Source organism: Lutjanus erythropterus, chromosome 6 (genome assembly GCF_056507025.1).
Source record: "Lutjanus erythropterus isolate fLutEry1 chromosome 6, fLutEry1.hap2, whole genome shotgun sequence".
Taxonomy (NCBI): domain Eukaryota; kingdom Metazoa; phylum Chordata; class Actinopteri; order Lutjaniformes; family Lutjanidae; genus Lutjanus; species Lutjanus erythropterus.
Genome location: NC_139322.1, coordinates 9,395,009 through 9,416,665, shown reverse-complemented (window position 1 = coordinate 9,416,665; position 21,657 = coordinate 9,395,009). Strand labels below are relative to the sequence as shown.

At 39.3% G+C, this 21,657-nt stretch overlaps 2 protein-coding genes across 2 annotated transcripts; both read right to left on the bottom strand.

The window, feature by feature from the left end:
• Positions 1-3,872: 3,872 nt before the first annotated feature.
• On the bottom strand, positions 3,873-9,719 carry LOC146324845 (thyrotropin-releasing hormone receptor-like). The gene is made up of 2 exons (XM_084719951.1): positions 8,681-9,719; positions 3,873-5,030 (listed from the first exon to the last, which is right to left on the bottom strand). Exons 1-2 carry the CDS (start codon positions 9,455-9,457, stop codon positions 4,632-4,634), a joined length of 1,176 nt encoding a protein of 391 aa, XP_084576077.1. The 5' UTR covers positions 9,458-9,719; the 3' UTR covers positions 3,873-4,631.
• A 7,427-nt stretch (positions 9,720-17,146) lies between these two features.
• On the bottom strand, positions 17,147-21,657 carry ocstamp (osteoclast stimulatory transmembrane protein). Its single transcript, XM_084719950.1, has 3 exons — positions 21,608-21,657; positions 18,899-19,913; positions 17,147-17,642 (listed from the first exon to the last, which is right to left on the bottom strand). Exons 1-3 carry the CDS (start codon positions 21,640-21,642, stop codon positions 17,289-17,291), a joined length of 1,404 nt encoding a protein of 467 aa, XP_084576076.1. The 5' UTR covers positions 21,643-21,657; the 3' UTR covers positions 17,147-17,288.

The following is a 21,657-nucleotide window of genomic DNA, read 5'->3' as shown; positions in this document are numbered from 1 at the left end:
CTTAAATGATCCATCTCTCATCCCTTTTCAGGGCCTGTCCTTATGATGTATGCAAACATGCATTAGAGCAGTTACAATGCTAATTCAGGTTGTGTAAATGTACTTTAAAGCTACATTTACATAATGTTACATAAATAACTTACATAATGCACCAGCAGCACATGCAGATGCTGCAGCTCCTAAAGCTCCTTCAAGCTTTGCTACATTTTTGTTTTAACCCCTTACAGCCATTAGCTCATTTAGTCCTGATTCAGCTTCAGGGTACTGGGAACCAAACTCGGCAAGAAAATCACCTTGGTACCGCAGCCCAGTTCCCTGTTGTCAAACTGACCTCTGCTGGTCTCGGCGGCTGTTTTCTTCCCAGTCCTGCCATGGCTAATATCCAGTCATGGAAAAACAAAATGGAAGAACTGGGACTCATTCGGGCCAAGCAACAGGATATTAGGGACTGTTGTGTCCACATTTTATATCTTGGATCATTGTACTTGATGGGTGGATTGTGTTCCAAACTGACTCTGATGATGCTCGGTGCTCAAAGTTGGTGAACAAATTCTATTTATTATCTGTATACATGTTCTATGAAGGGACTACAACGTTCATTTTGTTGTGCAAGCCTCTGCTGTATAATGAAGCAGTGGTTCTCAAACAGAGGTGTGGGGACATTTCCTTTACAAAAGGCTTCATTAAAGCTTGCATTTACTTTGGAATTAGATTTTTAGCAATTATTAACTATTTACACAAACTATTTCCTTTCCACAAGCAACTTTGTAAGCCATATTCAAGTGCAGGCTAGTTTATTAAGTTTATTTATTAGGCCTATTTTATATTCATGTTATTTATCTTTCAATGCATATTATTTAAAATGATAAGAATCCACATTTTATTTTATGTATACACAAAGAAGAAACACTCTCTCGATGTGTTTATGTTTGGACTATTCTGTGCTCACATGGTGCAAATATTTTTAATGCATGTCTAATATCTTTCAAGTAGGTATGTACTGTCTTGTAAATGTTCCTTGGCTGAGAAAAAATGGAGAACCTTTGCTGTAAAGGAAATGCTAGATGAACACTGTTATGATTTATTTTAATTCAATACACAAAACTCTCATAAATAAAGAAAATGTATACATTTTTTAGGGCTGTAAAATGTTTCGTTAACCCCACAGTCCACAGGAAACTACAAGCATGTTTACAAAATATCTTAAAAACACAATATCAACAACATCTGGCTCAGACATGTACAATATACAGAGTAGGTAAATACGCTGAACAGATTGTGAAAGTGGCTTGTACATGAGTCTCGAGAAGCTGATATGTTGAGATGTGGAGACGTGCAGTAATGTGGCCGACAGCACAAGACGACAGCAATAACAAACAACAAACTTGTTGGCAACAATTAACGTCACAACATTTTTCCCCATAATGCACTTGCTGTCATAGCCTGTTTGTTGCACGTCTCCAGTGGCTAACAAAGACAACTTTATCTTCCGTCTCTGACTTGGCTGATGTTTTGAATTGGAACTAATTTGTTTGTTATCGAAGCTTCAGTGGTTATTACATCCTGTCTGCCAGTCTGGCAGACTGGAGGCCTAATGACACAAAGTTTTCACACATGCAGAGTTTGGAGTCAGAAATAATTTTGGTGGATGGTCTGATGGATTGTTTTTTGGTTAACTGCAAGTAAATCCAGGGACAAAGAGTAAAAGAGGAGGTAGATGATATGAAGAAAATCATTCGTGCTACTACTAAGACTTAAAACACTCGATATTAAAAGCTGTGCACACCCACACAGGTATTTTCAATAACTCTGGCTAATGAGTCTAGTCATTCGAGTTGAAACTGAGCTATTCTGGGAATTACACAATGTCACCCAAGTCTATTGACTAATAACAGTGATCAGGGTGTAAATGGTCCCATGACACCTGGTGTAACAGATCTAACAGGAGAATGAGAGAGCTGTCAGTCTGCACACGCCCACGCAGGTCTGAGAGGAAGTTTAATAAGACAGCTGATGTGAAAACGTCTGTGTAGGTGGACCACGACTGCGTAGAGACTTTGAGGGCGTTTTCGCACCTGCCGTGTTTGATCAGGTTAAAACAGACCGTGGTCCGTTTGCCCATTTAGTGTGGTTCGTTTGGGTTGGTGTGAAAGCTGTCAATCAAACCTTGACGCCAGACTGTGTGGCTCTTCGTTTGTGGTGTGAAAGCAAATTAACCGACCAAAGGATTATAAGATAGAAGGTGAGATTTTAGCACGAGCTCCAAAGGCTAAACTATTAATAAATCCATCTGCTGATTGTGAAATCTGCTCAGGCGGCAATGGCATAATTGATCCAAATAAGACATGTGTAGCCTATATTTATTAAATTAATTTATTAACAGGTGTGCACTTCAATGCAGGCATTTTCCCTGTTTAATGTGTCAAAAGCTGTTGAAACTGCTGTGCTTGTATCCTATTCTGTGTGCTTCGTCAATCCCACCGTAATATATGACAGGCATGACAAAAGTTGGCTGAAAGGCAGATGCACTCTCCCCCGCCTCCCTCTCTTTTTGAACAAGGGAAAACAAAAATCCAGGTGCTTTCTAGTTATTCTTTTCTTCTCTTCACAAAATTTCTACCAACTCAATATATATACGATATAGGGCCAGCAGACGTAGCACTGCGGCACGGTGTCTCTGTGTGGACATGAGACAGCGAGGTGGCCGGCACAGTCAGCAGTGTCCTGTAGGCTACAAGACGTCTCCTTTTTGTCCTGTATCTATAACATGCAGTCATTTGCTAATAATGCTTATAATTGGTTATATCTTTGTGAGCTCTTGAATAAACACATCATAAGCATTAAAGTGCTGCAGAAACCTAGTAGTAGTAGTAGTCAACAGAATTTGGTTTCCCCATGTGGGTCCCAATGATGCACTGATGATGCAGTCACCGAATTGTCCAATCAACAAGTTACCTGTGAGTCTGTAAAACTTCACATTTCCTCCTCTTGGTTTGTTTCTAAAAAGTCAAAGTGAACACAAATTGGACCAGAACAAATAATTCTTTAGGTCAGGACCAAATTAATGGAACTACAGATCTGAAAACACCCTTCATTATGCAGAGTAGGTAGTTAGCTTAGCTGACCTACATTCAAACCATGCTAGCTGTCAATGGAAGGTAGTTAGCTCACCTGCTGACATATTTGACCATAATTCTGTATTAGTTAGCAGTTTTTACAAGTGGCTCTATGAAGCTGTACTTAGACACAGAGATGCTTTAAGCTAAATGCTCATGTCTGAACACTAATAGGCTCACAAAAACAATGCTAGCATGCTGATGTTTAGCAGGTATGACGTTTACCATATTCAGTTTAGCATGTTAGCATGCCAGCATTTGTTAATTGGCACTAAACACAAAGTATAGCTGAGGCAAATGGGAATGTGATTGCTTTTGGAGTAGCCTGACTCGACACCTGCCACTGGACGCATATTTCAGGCCGCCATCTTTGTTTTCAAAGCCCCCTTCTGCTACAGGAAACAACAGCAACCTCCAAGCTAGCAACCTACATGCTGAAAATGACAAATTTGCATTGGGATCGCTAACAAGCGTAAACAAGCTAACAGGTGTTACTTTTTCTTTTGGATTGCTTTGGACATTTTGCAGTCAAGGCTCCCCTCCCAACATGCAAATGTTCCACTAAAATAAGTAACCCCTATCAGAGTGAGGGTTTTTAAAGGAATACTTTAGGGTATAGAGTTTGCTCTGTGTCTGACAATAAGAGTGTACAAAGTACTGATACAGGAAATTAAAAAATAATTCAGAAGTTTTTGTAAGGTTGTATATTTCAATAATAATGTGTGGTAGAAATACAAATAAGCCAGAATGTTTTTTTGTCCTATAGCAGAACAATAATGTATGCCAGACCTTTTTGAGGCATTTCCTAACAAACCAAATTTACACCAAATGTATGAAAAGTTGATAGATCACATTCTTTCTGAGAGGGAAATTAATGTCCAAAACAAATCTGATGGTTATCCTGTCAGGAACAAACTAAAACTCTCTGTTGTTGTCTGTGATTCTAAAAACGTCATGTTGAAATGGGGTAAATGTGTAGATGAGTTCATGGGTAAAAAAGGAAAATATTTAGGCTGTGAGTGTAGAGTATACACTGCAACCTGAGCACTTGATTAGCAAAAGTGCACTTGTTAGCAAGAAACCCATTATGCTGATAATTTGGTCGTTGTTTCACAACACCGTCTCAAGGTAAAGTTATGAATTTACTCCCACAGCATCAGTCACATGTCATATAAAATATCCATGTTTCCCTGCCCTTCATGTTGTTTTTATGAATACTAGAATGATGAGTACAATATTTACAAAAACATTTTGAAGAACCACTCATTTTTATGTCATGGTGATGCACATTATGATGCCATTATGTCTTAAGCCTGGTCTCACATACTGTATTTATAACACTGTCACATTACTGATGCAAAAGTACCACAAATACAACCTGTGTTACATCAAACAAGAAGAATATCTAAAGATTTTAGCATCAGCAAATACTTCTCTAACATTAAAATGAAAGATTTCACAAATGATTTATCTTAGACACCCAGTCTGTCCTAATTTACTAACTTAAAGCCTTTATTAAGAAATGCTGAACGTGCTTGCGTCGTCATCCGTTTCGTTGAACCTCTTGCCAGTTTGGCCGCCCACTTCCTCCTGCTCTGTGACCAGCTCATTGCTCTCATGGGACGAATCCTTGATGACGCTGTAATACATCGGCACGTTGTACTCCACCGCCTTCTCCTTGTGCCGCCAGTTGCACTTGCAGAGCTTTTTGAACGCGACACGAAACTTCTGAGACATGAGGTTGTAAATGATGGGGTTGATGGCACTGTTGGTGTAGATGCACATCCGGCAGAAGAGCAGGAACCACGTGTTGTGGTACGGCGGGTCGATGAAGGAGTTGACCACCACCAGCGTTCGGTAAGGCATCCAGAGCAAGGCGAAGAGGACGACCACCACAGCCAGCATCTTTGTTATCTGTTGATATGGAGAAAGAGACAGATGAGCAAGGAAACAAGGAACAAGAGTGAAGTAAATAACGAGATATAACTCATGTCAGTGTTATGTAACAGGGGATCTCAAAAGGTTTTTTCAATCATGTACACCTTTGAAATATTTTTTCACCTATGACCAGCACAAAACATTTTTAGTAGGAAAAAAACTATACAAAGATTCAGATATTTTTTAAATAAACTTTTAAAATAAACTTTTTAAAAACATCTCATATACCCCCTGCAGTACTCCAAAGTATCCCTAAGGGGTATTAGTACACCCTATTTGAACACTGTGAGGTTGTACCCTTAGACATTTATAAGTTGATGCCACATTGAACACTTTGGGCCATTTCTGTGAAATGTCAATGCTGCTGCATATTGATCTGGTCAAGACAGGCCAGTGAACAAATGCGTTTAAATGAAGGAGCTGCAGTTTTTCGGGATGAAAACCACATAACATTTAAAATTCTCAACCAATTACTGTGAGTCATGTTATGTTCAATGATTTCTTATCTACATGGAGTAGGGAAAAAAAGTGGGTGTCTAAATTACTCCATGTAGATCATGAAGCCATGAGTATTGTTATAATTAAGCGGCGCTTCCTGTGAATAAGCATAGGAGGGAGACATTTAACAGTCATAGGCCTTTGCTCACGCTTTACTCATACGCTGCCCATTCATTGGCTGGACTGGATGGCGGGGATGGTGGTGTGGGGGGTTGGGTTTGTGTGGGTGAACGGGTGATTGGGAGAACTGAAAACACCTGTGGAAGAAGATTTGGAAGCTGGCATCGTGCATCTCCTGTATCACTCTCTCTCTCTCACACACACACACACACACACACACCCACACCCCCCCCCCCCCCCCCCCCCCCACACACACACAGCTTGGGGCAACGGCCATCCCTGAAATCTTTACATAAGATGGATTTACTGTTTTGATCATTTTACACCACAGGGCTGAATAATGAGATGTTAGTTAGTTCTCCTGATGCTACTCACAAAAACTATATGCAGCAAATGGTGAGTAAATAATAAATCATAAAAATAAAACAATTTCATGGTAGAATGCTGAGACTAGAGGTAGAATGGAGGTACAATTTCTAACACCCCTGAAAAAAAGCCTTCACAATTAAAAAACAATAACCTTCAGTAATAAAAAAAAAAATGCCTCTCCAGTATTTGGGAACTTGTATAAATAGGGGGTTTCTGTAATAATAAACCCATAAACAAAATAAAGCCTGCTGGCGTTATCTAAGATCTGCTCTGATGCAGGTAACTTAGCAGGAAGTTTCTTTCATATTAACTCAGACTATACTTTGTTTTTCAGAAAGCTCAAAATCCCTCAAAGCCCAGACTTTCTGGCTGACAATAGCCCATGAAATGAGATAGGTTGATGAAGGATTAGAAAACCCTGTGTGTGCAGTTTCCTCCTCTCTTAAGCTCCACAGAAAGGGCGTCGTCACACCCTGATTGGCCAGAAGGGTAATGCACCAAGCTGCTTTCAATTATTATTTAGGAGTCAGTCCCCACACACTGTGCAACAGGTGTTCTGAATAACTCCCCAATCAACTGAGAGAAGTTTCAACGCTCAGCTAAAATTAATACAGAAAAGGGAAAATGACAGCAAGCACCAAGGAATAGATGACTGAGTGTTGCACTCGTTTGTACACATCTGTTGTGAGAGAAATAGCAGAGTAACGAATGAGAACTTTAGAGAGAAGGTCAAACCCTGCTGCAAACAGATGCCAAATGTCAAATCTCAGAAAGTTGACGGGGTTTCCAAAGCTGTTCAACCATCCAGACAGCACTGATGTATAATAGGAGGTATGTTACCTATCTTAGCATGCTAACATTTCCATTTAGCACTGCACCTGAAGATAATGGAAATGTCATTAGTTTTGCAAATATTTGGTCATGACCCAAGAAAAGTCAGAGGATCGCCAAAGTTATAACAAGTCATCCTGGTCTTGAAGTTCTGAACCTCATGGTAGTGCTTGAAAAAAACAGCCATGACATCACCAAAGTCAGCAGGATTCATCCTCTGGGAATTATGAACATCTGAAAGAGGTAAAACTCCAGCAACACTTGTACAGTAGTATACCAAACATGTTTTCTACTCAAACAACTAAACAGCATTTCTCATACAAAAGCATTTGATCTCTGGCCTTCATCAGAGTCATCAAAACCTCCCTGAAGCCTTTCTGCTTCCCCTGGGTGAAGATGTGCCAGACACCCCTGTTTCTACAGAAGTAGGAACCTAACAACAGTTGTTGTGATATTTCAGTCTGGACAAAAATGGTGGACAAGACATCGCAGTCCCCAGCATGATGAAAAAATTGGAAAATCCTGACTTTGAGGTCTGGCTGAAAAAGATTTCTTCGAGGGGTGGACGGATCAGTACTTCAGTACCTACTAGCTACTCAATCAATTCCTTAAAAATATATACTGTATTAGTAAATAAATACAAAAGGTGGATGGCTGCATCACTTTCAAATGTTTTCAGTACTTTTCTATAATGTTTGTGCCAGCAGCCCTGATATATTTAGCTGGTTCGTGTCAAGTGACTGTGGAAACTTGTGAGACATGAGTGTGTGACAGTCACACACTTCTGCATTGCTTGTTTTTTTTTTGTTTTTTTTACAGTTATTAGGCCAAACATTTACTTGTACTTTTATTTACTTTTCTAATAAATTGGTTTTAAATAGTCAGTATGTATTTCGTGATTTTTTTTTTCTAAAAATTATTTTTCATGACATACCCATTTAAAAATGGACGAATTTCGGTATCTCATTTGGTATAAGGAATATATTCTCCTAATTACTGTCGTTAGCCTCAATACTCTAAACATGTGGTCTCAAACTGCTGGCACATGGGCCACTTCTGGTCCAGTCTCGTCCTCCATCTGGCCCATAACATAATGTCAAAAATGTAATATGATTAATCCCAGGAAATTATTTATTTATTTATTTATTCTAGTTGTTTCATAACAGTTTAAACCAGCATTCAATTCAAAACTATTGTCCTAAAAACACAATTCTGTTGAAGGATTATATGTTGCAAGTACATATCATATTTGAGTAAATTTGTTATCGCATCTTATCTATACTTTCATATTATTGAAATTTTCACAATACTTAAAACATTTATTGTTGTAGTATCATCAGGTGACCAGGTGGTGATGCTGTGATGCAGGTTTAGTGCGCATGAGGAGAAGGTTTTAGACGAGGCTGTGGTAATTAGAAATCAGGAGAAACCTATATCTCTATCAGTTTTTGAACATGTGATTTGAAGATGTACCAGATATATGCACCATAGGAGTGAAATACAGCATCAAGTCGGTTCTGGACCAGGCTGGACTGTAAGTTGGATTACCTGCTGTGATGCTGTGATTTAAATCCTTGTTAAAGTTTCCCTGCCTCATTTAGTATGAATACATTTGGTTTTCACAAGTCAAAACAAGATACTTTTCTGATTAAGTGGCCTAAGAACTTGGAGGATAGTAAAGTGGCCACTACAAGAAATGTTGCACTGTCCTGCAGTACTCAAATATTGAAGTGGCCACCTATGAGAAGACAATACAATCAGTGTCCTCAAGCCCTCTAAACTGTGTGGCAATCTAGCGTTTCCAGTACCTGTTTCCGTGCAGAGACCGACCCCTTGTTGGCCTTGTTGGTGCTGTTGGAGTGACCCTGGTGGACCGACCCTCCTTCAGCCCTGTCGTTCAGATGCGAGGGCAGGGGGCTCATGAACAAAATCCTGGCGATGAGCCCGTACAGCACCGTGGCCACGGTGAGGGGGATCACATAGAACAAAGTGAAGTCCAGGAAATAGATCGGCATGTAGAGGCTCCTGGAGACGCGGTAGCCACAGGTGACCACCACTCCATTGGTGTAGACGGTTTCATCTGTGTCCACCAAGAAGAACCACATGATGCAGTAGAGCGAGGTGAAGATCCAGACGCCAGCTATGATCCTCTTGGCCCGGGAAACAGTGCATATGAACTGCGCCTTTATGGAGTGACAGATAGCGATGTATCGTTCGATGGTGAAGGCAGTGATGGAGCAGGATGACACGTTGATGCCCAGGTACTGAAGGTAAGTTATACACAAGCACCCGGTGTATCCGTATATCCAAAAGGCTACGACATCAGAGATGTTCGGCAGCCCTGCAGCCAGCAGCACGATGAGGTCTGCAGCCGCCAGACTGACGAGGTAACAGTTAGTCGGGGTCACCATGTGTTTAGTGCGCAGCACAACCAGCACCACCATGATGTTCCCGGCAATCCCAACTACGCAAATAAGTATTGTCAAAAATATTGTTATGACCTGTTCTTCAAGAGGGTTTATAGGTATTTCAGTCAGATTTACAACCTGAGTGACATCCTGAAAGATGGTTGTGTTGTTCTCCATCGTGTTCAAGTCCTGTGGCCACAATTCAGTTGATCTCCAGGGGCACAAAACAAGAATCCTGAAGGCAGAAACAATAGTGACAAATGAATGAAATTCACTGGGGAAAGGAGAAGGTTTGAATTATATATTTAACATCTTGAAAAACAACATTCCCCAACATGATTTATAATTTTGTTCTGACTCTCCAGCAGGCAGCTGTTTTCAGTAAAAAAAAAAAAAAAAGCTTTAAAAACTAACTGTACACTACCTGATCAGAAACAAACTGTAGGAGCATTTAGCAGGAGTTTAGGAGTTGGTGGAGACCAAAAACAGCTAAAAGAGAGTTAATATTGGATTTAAATTAATCAGGTAGACAGTGACACATCTACAGATTAATGATAATGTTGCTCTGTAACTGCTGGATGTGCAAAAAGGCAACTGTCTGCTAACAAGTTCACTAGATAAACCAAACTCCATAAGCAAATCAGTCATTTTACCTCACAGAACATGCGAGTTGCTGGTTTGCCGCCTCCCTGATGTGTTAGTTTGTTTGTGTTATTGTGTGATTTTGGTGTTTTAAAAGGATCGTTCAAATTCTCTGAAGTCAAACAATAGCACAAACAAACTCCTCTGTTCTGTAAGGTAAAACTACTGATTTTGCCAATGGAGTTTGGTTGGTTTGGTGGGAGCGATATTTATCTTTAATAACTTCAGTTTCCCGTCAGAAAAGGCTGTCTGACTGCAACATAAAGTGGTGAAAATATTCTAAATGTAGCGTATACTTAAATGGATATTGATTTTTGGGGAGGTGGACCTTGTTTAAGTGGCTAAAATGCATTTTGCTGTTGACCCAGTCCCCAGCTATTCACTGCTCAGCTTCTGCGCTGGTGCTCCTCTCTGCTAATCCTTACTGGGGACATGAGGATTGGCATCTACTGTAGTTAATACACTGACAATTGATAAGTACCATATACAACCCCACTTCAAATAATCTGAACTATCCCTTTAAAGTGCGACTCCATCTGTGTTATTTGCTGTGTTTTTCAAATGGAAACTCCCACTCTGCCGTTTGCAAAAAGCAGTGGTGTAGGTTACAGTCCTGATGCCTTCCCTTCCCTCAACCCTGGGGGTTTATATGCAGCAGTGTTATCATTAGATAGATATGAACTTTCAGTGCCTTTCAGCAGAGTATCTCACATAAAATAATAATAAAAAAATATAGTTTGTTGATGTCGTGAGGTGGCATGGGGTCATGGGAGTTGTTATCTTCCCCTAGCTGATGAAAATCCTCCTCGCATGAGTCAGGCAGAAATCATGTTCATGAACGAGGTAATATTAAAAGTTTAATCCTATTTGCAGGCTTCCTTTCTCACTCTCTAACAACTAGCAACTAGCTAGCAAGAAAGGCGCCATTACCTGGAATAAATGACAGATTTCTGTGAGCACGAACATCGTTGGAAATACTTGGGGCGTAATATAAGTACACAACTCAAGAAATTACAGTCACATATCATAGCTTTAAAAGGTCTTGATATGTCAGTGTTGTGTTCTTATGAATGCTGCCCCCAAGTGGTCAAAAACATCAGTTATTGCAGGTTCAACATATTAATAAAATAACACCACCGAAGCCACCAATGCCAACATTAGAAGTGAAATCAACAATTTCCAATTTTATGAAAAATATAACAAAGTTATGAATATTCCAGTCACACTGTATTTTAGAATAATTTACTTAAACAGGCTAAATTTGAATCTGAAAGAGAAAATTCCTCACTGAGTTCTCCTGCTGCAAAAATCTGTTGCTCTTCCTGCACCTTTGATGTCACAGTGATGTCACTGATTTAAAGATTTAGAGTATTTTTGTCACTTAATGCGACGGTTGGCTTTTGGCCAACAAAGTAATAGCTATAGGTTAGAGAGGTGATACACAGCACTGTGGATGTGGGCATCAGACTCTTGCTGGCACAGCTCCACGAGCAGCAGAACTCAGCTTTCTTGGTCAACATGCACTGAGGAATTTATTGATTAGATTGATAATATTTATCATCAAGACTGACTGAACATCCACATAAAAATGGTAAATTTTTCCCCCTTAATATAGTCCAAGAGAAGGCTGGAATATTAATTTGGTGTAAATAAAAATGAAAATAAAAATAAAAGACCCTCCCCTGGACTCCCAGAAAAGTCACTACTACCCTCATAACAGCAAAAAGCAAAAGAAATACATAACCCTGCCCCCCTTATTACCCCCTATCATTTTATACGTCCTCTGAGCAAAGGAAATGAAACTGCTATAAAACATTCACAGTTGATTTAGGTTAAAAAATAATAATAATAAAAGTGTGTGATAGTAAATAAATATGCACCAAATATTTGTAACAGAAGAAAATGTGCAGCTTACCATCATTTGCAGAAGGCAGGACTCACTCTGACATGGTATCAGCGCTCAGGTGCAACAAACCAAGAAACACAGATGACTACTCCTCCAGAGCCTCTCCAGCCATCCACATCTGTCTCTCTCTCTCTCTCTCTCTCTCTCTCTCTCTCTGTGTGTGTGTTCCTCTGCCTCCTTATTTTCCCAGTGCTCCCCCCTCTCTCTCTTTCACATCACACACTATTATATCCACACTGCCTGAAACACACTGCCTTGAACAGCCACCAACTTAAAAATCAATTCCACCTCCCCATCCAAGCTCAGAATGTCATGTCAGCTGGCCACGGCTGTAACCCTGTAATTACTCACAGAACAGAGGAGGTAGCCTGCAATTCAGCACATTGACACAGCAGCGACTGGACATTGAAATGAAATGGCACTAATTACGAAGTAGACCTTTTTTTTTTTTTTTGCTGCTAGCCGACGTAATTTTCCTGTGTGAAAGGACAAATTAACAGTTTTGGATTCTCTGGGTTTTTGCACAGATGGGGTGACAGAATTCAAATATTTTCATGTCTTTTCAAGGACAGACAGGAAGGCATCATAATATTAAGGGTTTTTGAAGTGGGATTAGGAAGTAGGAAGTAGTAGGAAATTAAACATTGTACTGCTGTGGACAGGGTCAGCAGCAAAACATATTTTAGCCATTTAAAACAAAATCAATATCGCTTTAAGTGTATACAGTATTTAGAATAGTTTATCCAGTCGTTGTGCATGCTTCATACAAACAAATTGCAGCAGAAACTCTCATATTAAGACATCCAAAGTCCAAGTGGGGAAATATATTGAAAAATACTGAAATCTGTAATGCCACAATTTCCCTTTGCTGCTCATGTTTTTGGTTTTTTTTGGTTTTTTTTTTCAAAAAAACAGATTTATTCATGTTTTCCTGTCTGATGTCCACACAAAATGTTCAGTGCTGTCCACAATCAACCAAAAATTGTTTTTTTTTACAGGAGACATGGAGCTGAACACAGTGCAGTGAATGTGCAAAAGGAAATTCTTGACTCTCAGATGCATAAGTGGGTCGAAATGACCAGGTGGATTCATTTTCTTGCAACACCTTTGTAATGAAAAGTTTTTACTCAAAGGTAAACATGTTTAAGTTCATGTCCAGAAATATTTATGTTGATTAGTCCCACTTTGGGGTCACAAATATTTTTAAACAAATATAAAAATGCAATTTTAAGTGAGATTTTAAAGGACAGTTCTCCCCCATATCAAAAATATCCAAAATATCTTTTTATCCATCTAGATTTTTTGGTCTGAGTTGCAGAGTTTTGTATGAATTACTTAATTTCTGCAGCAGAATCTACCAGAAGCTTTCTTTCTACTGGGAGGAAAATAGTTCCTGCATGAAACTGCTCACAGCAAGTTCTGTGGATTACCTTGAGTAACCAGGTCATGGTTTGTGGAAAGAGAAACTGGTTTTGAATTTTTTGAATGTAAATGTTTTTTAGTGCTTTGAGCACCACAAGCTGAATGCTATTATACTGGAGAGAAGGCAGACATCTCCAAAACTCTGCAACTCACACCAAAAAAATCTAGATGGATAAATAGCACTACAGTCCAGGGGGTATTTTAGATTTTGAGATGAACTTTCCCTTTAAATAATTTTATCATTATTTGCATTTACCAGCACATTGATTTTGTTTAGCAGAAGGGCAGACTGATGTACAAAAGAAATCTTCAGGGTGTTTCATTTAAATGGAGGGACTCTGAATCACCTGTTGGAGGGGAGAAGTTGACATTCTACTGGTGTTTCTGTTTCTGTCTGAATTTGGTTGCTTTGGAAAGAGTGATATTTGCCTTATTTGTTTGGCGTTTCTCATCGGAAGGGGCTTTCTGAAGGTAAATCTGTGAAAATATTAAAAAATTATAGCATATTCTTAAACTGATACAGATTTTTTAGGTGGCTAAAATACAGTTTGCTGTTGACTCTGTTCACAGCAGCACATTGCTTAGTTTCCTACACCAGTTCTCCTGCCGCTTCTCCAAACTGGAGGTGTGCCGACCATCATCTACTGTAGTTAATACACTGACTGTGGATGAGTACTTCATACAATCCCATTTTCAAAAAACCTGAAACTATCCCTTTAACATCCTTGCTATTTCTGTGACATCTGAGAAAGTTTTCACAGCTCCTGGCACTTTGTGCGGTAGATGCTGATACTGTTCCTTCTCCCATTCAAATTAAATTTCTCAAAGCTATGAAAACAGATTCTAACAAACCACTTAAAGCCCAGAAAAGCTCTTTAAGCCTCTATCTGCGGACAGGACTGTCAGTATGAATGCTAATGCATGAGCGATGCTTGCATTTTCATAAAAGAATAGTTTTCCTTCTCAGAACATTCAGTCCACCTGGCTTCCTCTAATGAACAGATAACAACTTCATAGAGAGGAGAGAAAGCCTGCAGAACACTTTTTGTCCAGGTAATTACCTGATTGAACTGCTGCATGCTAAGAAGTCTGGTCTATTCTCTGTTTGAACAAAGTACTATAATAATTAGTGCTTGCATGCTTCCTGCCTGCTGGATACAAACATGCTGTTTATTCACACCCACAGACACTTATTTTACTTTCTAGCAGAGATCGATAAGTTTCCAAAGGTAGCAAACACGCTTAGCTGAACTTCATGGAAATAAAATGAAAGATGTCTAGAATATTTCTATTTGAGTAAAATCATCAACATAAACATTCATCCCCCTTTCTGTCTCACATTGTAGAGGGACAGAAGTAAGACCTGCAGTCTATCTCTTTTTAAAATCTGTAACTTTAGTCATCTGTATAATGGTATGACGTTACATATAATTCTTGTAACACTTGTAACCCTTTATCAATCTTTCTTTGATCTTTTTTGATCATGCTTTCTGAATAAATTGAAAATTATCTTTTGAAAAATGTTTTTTTAGGAATGTTAAATGTTAAATGTTTTTGAAGAATGTTACCTGTGAGTTTCTGCTGAGAGAACCTGGAGAAGCCACGGGCGAAACGCGCTGTTTGCTCTTCATAAACTCACAGTAACTCAGTTCAGCGTGCAGTGGTTTATGCTAATGATTTTATTTCAGATGCTCCTGTGGCCGACTGGCACCTGATCCTTGAGACTGGTTGTGCAGAGGGAGTTCTGTTCACATTTCTATTTGAGTCTTGAATTTTAATGTTTCACTCAGTGTTAACATCAAGTTTAGAATCAGAATCAGAATCAGAATGAGGTTAACTGCTGGTGCATAACAATAAACACAGTATAAAAAAATATAAAGACAGATAAAAAGCAAAAGCTACAAGTCAAGAAGCATAAATAGAAAATAGAAAATTGACCATAATACATGGAAAACTAACAGCTAACCAGGTCTGTGGATTATATTGAGTAATCGGGTCATGATTTTTGGAAAAAAAAAACAAAATACAGGTTCTCAATTCAAATGGTTTTTTTTGTGCTGTGGCCAACACAAGCCAAGTGACATTTATTCCCTTTATATTAGAGAGAAGGCAGAGAGCTCCCCGACTGATATCTCCAAAAGGCTGAAATTCACACACACAAAAAAACCCCTAGATGGATAACTTGCACTACAGGTCAGAGGTATTTTAGATTTTGGGGTGAACTGTCCCTTTAAAGCTACTACAAGAGGAAGAAAATTGGATGCTAATTGGGACATATTTATTTACATTTGAACAATAATGAATCAGCTCACTGGGAGCCCAGACTGAGCTGTCACACACATAGGAAGCCTGACACTGACGTGAGAATTCTTAGCAACAGAAAACACATGAATAATTCATTATTTCTGGACCAACAACTGTGTATCATCTTTACACAGGCTGCTGAATTTTGAGACAATCGTGAAGTGGATAAAAAGTCAGGATTAAAAATAGATGATAGAAAGGTATTCTATTATTATTCTGGGATGATGTCTTAAAATAAACTCCCAAAAGCCTCATGGGAGTTTTAAGCAGGAGCAGTCTGATGAAATGGAAAAGACTTTGTCAGAGAACAGAAGTGATTTTTTTTTTTCTTTGTAAGAACACACTGATTAAAATAGGCTGTTGAATTGTTGGATGTGTTCGCATGAAAATGATTCATTTAATCTATTAAAGTTATCTAGGCCAATAAAATATTCAAAAAATTGTAAGATCCAATCTATTGCTCTTCATATCCTGACTGTGTTATTCTCCGCCCTCGTCTGTCCAAAGCACCACAGTGGCATCTAGTGGGGCTAAGGGGTAAAAAATACACAGGTTTACTCATACACACAAGAGGAATAAACACACTGCTCACACAGTAAAGAAAAACATATAGTGAACCATGTGCTCTGTGACCTTTATGTGGAAAAAATTGTTTTGTTCTGACTAACAAACAAGTCCGGTGCAAAGTGGTGGATGCAGTTATGGTGGTTCGTCTGTAAAAACCACATACATCTCCCGTGGATGCCTCAGAGCCCCTGCGAGGCTGGTGTTGAGTGGTCGTACGCTTGCAGAGCAAAAGGTGTTGCAGTGACTCAGACAGGATGCTCTCAGTCTTAAGGTTTTCTTCAGCAAAAACAGAAACTCAGCACAATAGCCCTGAGTGATGTGCCACAAATCTGAGAGAAAACAAGACTTACAGTTACGCAAGCAGCTCTGCGAGGGTGTAATTATGCACAGCAGTGCTTTGGGCTAAACACTCAACATCAGCATGAATACATGCTTCATCACATTCACCATCTTAGTTCAATTTGTTAGCATGGAAACATTTACTGATTATCAATTAAATTTCTGCCAGTGTCATGAACTTTCCCAAAATAACAGACATACTAATACTTATTCTGAGATATTAAGCCATTCTTTTGTGATAGCTATCATTTTGAGGAAGCTTTTCATTATTTTAAGATATGACTAATTCATTATTTTGAGATGAGTCTTTATTTTGAGTTAGTAAGTTGATATTTTTGAGATTTTAAGTCACTTTTTGAGAGGTTCTCTCATTATAACTTCCTACAGGATCTTTTTCCCATCACATCACACTTAGTTTGCATGTGCTTGTTCATAAGCTAAAGGTATTGGATAATGACATTTTGGCCTCGGTGAAAGGCTAAAATAACACCAAAGTTACATGCAATTTTATCCTGAGAGGAACATGAATGTTTGTTCAAAATTTGAAGGCAATCCATCCAAAAGTTGCAGAGACATTTAACTGAAAACTTAAATGTGAAACTCGGGATCAAAAATCAGGGGATCACCAAAGTCAGTAGGCTTAAACCTCTGGGGACTTTGCATGTTTATATATAAAAAAATAGCAATCCATGTAATAGTTGTTGAAATATTTCAGCGTGGACCAAAGTGGTGGACCGACAGACCATCCATAGAGCTACACTGCAAGCCTAGCATGGCTGAAACCACCCTTAGAAAACTTGGGTTAGCATCGCATTGTAAAGTGAAGGTTCATCCGTGGCTAACCTCCACAGAAATAGGCTCTTTATGCTCATTTCTGTTCTGCTTCATTTGTACTTTCTTCTTCAGGTAATCCGTTCTCCTCTCCTCCTGCTCTCTGAAAAAGGATGCGGAGATTTTCCTGCGCAGCCGTCTGGCGTAAACCTCGAGGAAAACCAGAGAGTAGCTCATCACCCACAGACACCCCAGCAGGAGGGTGACTCCTCGGTTTGGAGCTGAGGTGGTCACATCGCAGAGCGACGGCTCGGGGGTGAAGGTCCACTTGTACTCTCTGTGGAAGTTTGTGAGCTCCTGTGTGACACAGCAGTCTGGGATGATACACAAAGCGGACAGGAACGACTCAACCTATCAGGAGAGAAAATACATAAAAATGTGAGGAGCCAAATTCAATAAACAGTTTTGTGTTGGTAAACATTATGACATTTTTTTTTGTGGGCAGCGCTTAGGTGGAGGCAAAATGATTCCCTAAACATGTCAGCTTACACTAGCCAGCAAGTTTTGTTGGGTTGTTTCTTAATAATGGATGAAGAAAATCCAAGTTTTCTTGAATATATATAGATGCCGACTCTCTTGGGTGGAGTTTTTGTTGTTGTTGATGTTTTCATTTTGTTAATTTAATGGTCTTAACTATTTTTGTGGCGTTCAGTAAATTTAGTAAAAGAGAGAATTCAGAAGGTAATATGCTGTGTTTTTCTGTTTAAAGGGATAGTTTACCCCAAAATTAAAATTCAGTCATTGTCTACTCACCCTCACGCTGACTGAAGGTCGGATTTAGTTTGTTAGACAACAGAACACATCTGCAATTTCACAGGAAAACAGAATCTACCACACAATTTAAGTGAGTGCATCAGTGCTGCTTATGTGGTGTAATCTAGGTCTTCTGGCCCCGACACGCCATTCACGCTTGCTCATACACCGTCACACCCCACACGCCCACCTCAGACTGCCTGGCTGCCATGAGAATTTGTTCTTAATGCCTGGTTAAATAAAGGCAAAACAAACAAACAAAAAAAGATAGTATGCACGTGACACCAAGCTAAGGATTTACAGTGAAGATTTAGGCTAAAAACATGGTGTAAATGACAATTTTCAAGTCAACTTGGCATGTCAGGCCTTTTGTTTTTTTTTGTTTTTCTGTCATTTTTTCAGATTGAAAACTGGTCACCATTCACTTATATTGTTTGGGAGATTCTGCAACACTGTTTTCTTGTGAAACTGCAGCGGTGTTCTGTCCACTAAACAAAACAAAACACAACCTTCAATCGGCGTGAGGGTGAAGTAGATAATAACTGAATTTTCATTTTGCACACATCTCGCACACATCTCCAAGCTTATCGTGTTTAACCGTATTTGTCTTAATTTTGTTTTTTTTTTGTATTTTTCGACTGGCAGTGGCAGCTGGTATGTGATAAAACTTCAGTTTTGAACCACACTGGCAGCTAACGACATGGAAAGAAGTAATTTTATCTTGATTATGTGGCTTCTGATCTGTGTTTGCCTCCAGTTTTTCCTTCGTTTTCCCTCCAGCTAATGATGAAAACACGACGTTGACCCATAAAACGTGTGTAAGAGATGGTGAAACAGTTTGTGTGCTGTCTTACCTTGTAATTAATACTTATGCAGGCAGATGTTGGTGGAAAATCCAGTAACCACGGCACAATCACCTGAACTACATGATACACAACATAATCCAGAGCTACGATTAACGTTATTGCAATGAAATATAAAGTTACCACCACCAGTGTTATGAAACAGGAGGTACATTCCTGACTGGTTATTTTGCAGCTTGTGGGATAAGTTTTATTTTTAACTGTCTTTTTGTCGCCAGCATGAGTCTCTTTTTGCAGGAGCTCTTTGGAGATGTACCCATTATCAAACTGAACAGATGTCAGATAAGATTTCAAATAGCGTGCAGACTCAAAGATGAGTAAAGCAACAAAAATGGCAGCGAGGATCCGGTTTGACAGCAGTTGGCAGTGTTTCAGGAGGCTCCTGGCGTGTGAGAAGTTGACCTCTATCTGCCCAATCATCTGAGTAAACCTGCTTTTGACTTCTGACACATCAACATGTGTGAAGTGATCTAACTTCCTCAAGTTGGTGACAATGCTCAAGTCTTCCCTCTTTACTTTGATGGCTTCCTCAACAAGGTCCCGCTTTGCTTCATTCCAAGGTTCAGAGGAGTTTAATAAAGTCTTAGTGAAACCCTCAGCGGTGCACTTAAGGAGGCGTGCGACTGCCCCGACGTTCACTGTGATGTTAGGGACCACGTTCAAAACTAAAATCATAACAGAGGCTGAAATGAGGAGTTTGCGTCCCTGTTTGGTGCAGACGGTGGGAAGGGTCATGGTCAGCACGCAGCGCAGAGGGTGACACAGGAACGACACCAGAAACATGGACACGCTGTAGACGCAGGCGGTCTGAATGGACGCCTCATGGTCGTATTTCAGTGTCTTCGACAGCCAGTGATGAAGCAGGCCGCCAGTGACGATGGCAAGTGTGACACAGAGAGACAGTAGAGTCAGGATGTCTCTGCCAGCAGGTGTAGGTACAGAGTAAACATCCCAGAGATAAAGCAGGACAGATTTCAGAGTCTGTCTGCAAGACCCTGCTCTGTTCCTGAGGGGAAAAAATACAACAGTTTGGGAAATACACTTATTTACTTCCTTGTGAAGAAACAGATGAGAAAATTACAGTTAAACATTTCTCATATCTGTACATTAAAGCTGGGGTATGTAATGTAATTAAGAAACATTCGAGAACAATTAATAAATCACATGCTTCAGCAAAAAAAAAGGGAGAAAAAATACAGCATCTGTGGCTGTGGCAGGCCTCGAATAAGCCAATCATTTCATTCTGGCCAAATTACGTCATTGGATGGTCTAACTTCTTGTCTACTTATGTACCTTCCCAGTAGGGATTCACACGAATCCAAACACACAAGACAATACAAGACAGTTCTGGACAGTACGAGACAATAATATGCAGTATAAAACAAGACAATACTAGACAACAGCAGTTTTTTTTTCTTCTCAATACATGGTGCAGCCTGCGTGCAAAGACGCACACACAGACCTCAACATGACTTTATATCTCCCCTGCCAACTTGCTATTGAGTCTTTCCTATGGTGAAGATATCACACAGCCAAAAGCTTTTCACAAATCTATTCAGCAGTCACTCGTTTTTTCCTGGTACAGCAGCTTCCGTGTCTCTAGCGTCTTAATGAGCACTCAGCACTCTTGTGTGATCTGAACCTGCGCTGTACTCTAGTAAGAGGAACGTGCTGTTCCCAGTGTGACAGTGCCACTTCACAGAAAGAAACACCCTCCACTGCAACAATTTCACACAAAAAACTATTCTAGTACTAGTTCAAACACTAGAAACACCTGGCTATATGTACAATTATCATATTTGTACCATTTTAAGAACTGCGTGATATATGATCAAAAATTCCAAAAACAGCCAAATGTAGGATGATTTTTCCATTTCAATTAACCCACAACAGAACTATTCACATCAGTAACACTGATCATGTCATCACATCAACAGGACACTGATCAAGCAGCTGCTTAAACAGTCACACAGGTAGAAACGGAAAAAGTGACTGTGTAGTGTGCGATGATTAACTTTTTGCAAAGCTGTACAGACTGTTGCTGTCGTGTGCAGATGACGGAGCCTTCCTATATATGATGCACATGGTATAGTTTTTCCATTCAGCGTGGTATACCGCTCATTCAAGGTAACGGAAACACAACAATTCTTATACACTAATGAAAACACACTTATGAGTATTATATTCCATTTCCACCATATTCTTCTACTGGAGCACCCTACATCATACAACTTTGGACAGAGCCAGGCTTCTGCTGGCTTCGTCTTTGCAATGAGCCAAAATCCAAAAATATCTCACTCTTACCTTAAATATTAAGGTGCAGTAATAGTCTATATTTTGTAACAATAAAAACACTAATTCATGTTTTTCTCATGTAACTCTCATCCTCACCACAACATCATACAATTTCCTTAATTTCACAAAATAAAAAACTTACAAATCAATTCTGCAAAAGATAATTTTTCATGTGCAAATGATTACAATAAGAAATTCTGAGTAATTACCTTTTTTTTAAACTTCAGTTCTATGATGTAGTTCCATAACAGATACATGTAAGAAATATGCACTCATATAAACCACTATTGCATCGCCATACCAGGATTAACTGGACAGGAAGATTATTTTAATTTTTTACATCCTATAGAAAATCATTGGACCATTAAAGCCCAATTAACAATAATTTAATATAATAGTTCTTACCTGAGAGGTATAATACTCTCTGTGATTAACTTCATTCTGTCTGACAATAT